This window comes from Quercus suber, unplaced genomic scaffold, assembly GCF_002906115.3.
Source record: "Quercus suber isolate HL8 unplaced genomic scaffold, Cork oak 2.0 scaffold_131, whole genome shotgun sequence".
Lineage (NCBI taxonomy): Eukaryota > Viridiplantae > Streptophyta > Magnoliopsida > Fagales > Fagaceae > Quercus > Quercus suber.
In genome coordinates, this window is record NW_027069594.1 from 877,053 (window position 1) to 880,050 (window position 2,998).

Sequence of the window (2,998 nt, forward strand, 5' to 3'; positions counted from 1 at the left end):
TGAGATAAAGTTGTACAAAATACAAAAAAAATTGTCAGAAATTTTTTAAAAAACAGTTGTTAAGGCACGCAAGTGCCCGTTAACACAACCCTTGATAATAATATATTAGAAGTTTACCATAAATAAGTAGACCATAATATTATATATGGAGTTCATTTTTACATAATTTAATATAGCAAAGATGTAACAACTTAGGCTTTCCATCTTCTCGGTAGACGTAGGCGATCAAATTACATCATTTTAATACTGTCTATCTCTCTCTCAATTTTTTAAACCACGACTGATTTTTACTAGTCCTCTTAAGAATAAAAGATAGGATGTGTCTAAGATACTGTTTCATTTTGGGCAAAAATTCACATTTGTTGTTCCAATAAGCTCTCAGGTAAATTATTCAGGGGTAAAAGCTATTTATATCAGCTCACTGTTTGTCTGCTAATTGGAATTTTTGTAATACTCTGTATTAATATTAATGCATGGAGAGATCTATTTTCGCAAGAAATGAAAGGCTCGCCTAAAGATGTACTTTGGTAAAAGGGAGAGCAACAAGCCAAGTAGGTAAGAAATTTGCATGGTTATTTTTAAGCATGCTAAATTGACAACAATTTCACATCTCCAAATTTGTCTACCACCTTCATTTAAATGAGCTAATAAAAAAAAAAGTTTAAATTGCAAATTATGGTAGATGGTGGACAGATTGGGAGATATTGTCATATTGTGAAATTGTTATGAATTTTTATTATAATTATCCCCCCCCCCCCCCCCCCGGCGGTGAAACTCATTTAGTAGTATTAAGTAAAGTTGTAGCCTCATATTATTTTATACAACATCAAATTCTGTAACTAAATTGTCCTTAATAATGTTAAAACAACATGTGTGGGTTATATAAAATAATGCCACCCTTAATTTTCAGTTGCAAGCATAATAATATGATACAGGAACCGCAATCTGCCACAAGAAATTTTAGATCTTTTTTTTTTTTTTTTTAATGAGTTAGATCATTTCTATCTTAGCATATTTTTTTGGAGTGATAGTTGAGTTTATTTCTCATAATAGTCAATCCCAATCAAAGTCAGAACGTATCAATCAATAACTCCTGAAATCACAACATAACTCGCTAAATAAAAAGACATATACAAAATGATCACCACAATTGAGAATTAAACATCCGAATCGATCAAAATTATAGTACTATTGTAAATTTTAGAGACAAGCTAAGGACAATGAACCACCATGAAATCATTGAAGAACAAAATCTCGGCACAATTGTTTCTATACCTTTACAAATATTATAACCAAAAAAAAAAAAAATACTAGTAATAAAAAAGAAAAAGAAAAACTAAAGCAGGTGAAGTAAATGAAGAACAGAATGTTCTGTTCTTCTCCACCCCAAAAGTGTAAAAAAGCTGGACACAAGAAACAGAAGTGTTTGTCTCTTGTGCTCTGAGAATGATTTCATTTGCAAACAAAAGAGCCCTCGACAAAGATGCATCTAGCACGGAACAAAGAATTTTCACATCAAAAATTTAATGCCCTTTATAGTGGTTCCTTTCAAGTAGCCATTACTCTTCAGGGTATCATTCCTTTCCTGTAGTCTCTGGACTTTGGTTTTGCCAATCTGATCACGTATTCTTGTCGGTCATAACGCTGGCAAGGCACAAAGTATACCAAAATTGACGTGAAAATAATAGCACAAAGCTTCCCCAACAGTATTGTTATTATAAGGCTAATAAGAAGCAAGTATATGCCAGAGTTGAAACTAGAGCAACCCAACATGTCAACCTTCTCGGGCTTCTCTTCAAGCTCCTGATTTTTGCTGCATGTTTCCTTTATTATGACGGAAGAATTCTTTGATTCTGATATTGAACCTGAACAAGACGAAGAATCTGATGAAGCGTAGGAAGATGAATGTGACAACGCAGAATTAGTATTATCCACTGATGCCCGATTCCTTTCATAGTTCATTGAAAGACCACGCTTTGATTGATATGAATCTTGATGACAACCTTTTCTATCACGGACTCTCTTATTCTGAAAACAAAAGGATGATATTGATGCATATCATTCATCAATAAAAGGGGACTCAAAGACTGCCAAAATGTTACTATCATATGGAGTAGTATATATGTAGGAGTTAGAGGCTTAGAGGACTAACCAATATTGTTCCAAACATCACAGCTTTAACCACCCGAGAAAAGGTTCGCTTCGGAGACATTGAAACCTTCGTTTCCTCTTTGTTCTCCACACTGATAAACGGTAAACCTTGACTAGCCGAGCTATCAACGAGACTTTTAGCCTGAAGAACGCCTTCCATATCAACAACGGGTCGAAAACAAAGCAAGAACCTGTTTCTTGAAACGCTCTTCATTGCTTTTTGTAACATAAAGCGGTGGATTTTAATTTTGGTTTTAAAGAGTTACAATAAATGGTATATTTCAGTTTTAACTAGGCAAGTGCAAGAAAGGAAACTAGAAAACGTTAGTACGTTTTGTTGTTTTGGGTGTGTGAAAAGGCCAGCATATTTGTGTTTGTTTCAATTGCTAGACACCTCAAAGCATAGTGTTTAGTTTAGTGGACATGTATATATGTAGTTGGATTGTACTTATATATACGTGGCTTTTCTCTTTCCTGACCAAAGTGAGCCATTGGTATTGGGGGTTGCTTTTATTGAGTTTGGAATGTGGGGTTGAGAGTGGATGGGCAAGTTTTGGGGCTGCCCGTGGGGGACAGGCAGGAGGATATAACTCCGTTTTTATTTTGTTGGTGAAAAGGGACAGGCAGGAGATTGCCAGATTGATATTATTAATGATTAGTTGGTGGAGTTGTGAATTGGGATTTGAGAAGGGTTTGGATGGCCATCCAATAAATTTTTGGAAACTCTCCACAGAAGTATTTGTGCCTATCGTTTACTCACACTTGAGAAAAGAAAGCACGAAAAGAAAGAAAGGAAATAGAACAAAAGTGAGAGGATCACTTTGATAAGATTCAATCATGCTGATGG

General features: G+C 34.8%; 1 protein-coding gene across 1 annotated transcript; it reads right to left on the reverse strand.

Moving 5' to 3' along the window:
* Positions 1–1,566: 1,566 nt before the first annotated feature.
* On the reverse strand, positions 1,567–2,365 carry LOC112001590 (uncharacterized). The gene is made up of 2 exons (XM_024033764.2): positions 2,153–2,365; positions 1,567–2,028 (listed from the first exon to the last, which is right to left on the reverse strand). Exons 1-2 carry the CDS (start codon positions 2,363–2,365, stop codon positions 1,567–1,569), a joined length of 675 nt encoding a protein of 224 aa, XP_023889532.2.
* Between the last annotated feature and the right edge of the window lie 633 nt (positions 2,366–2,998).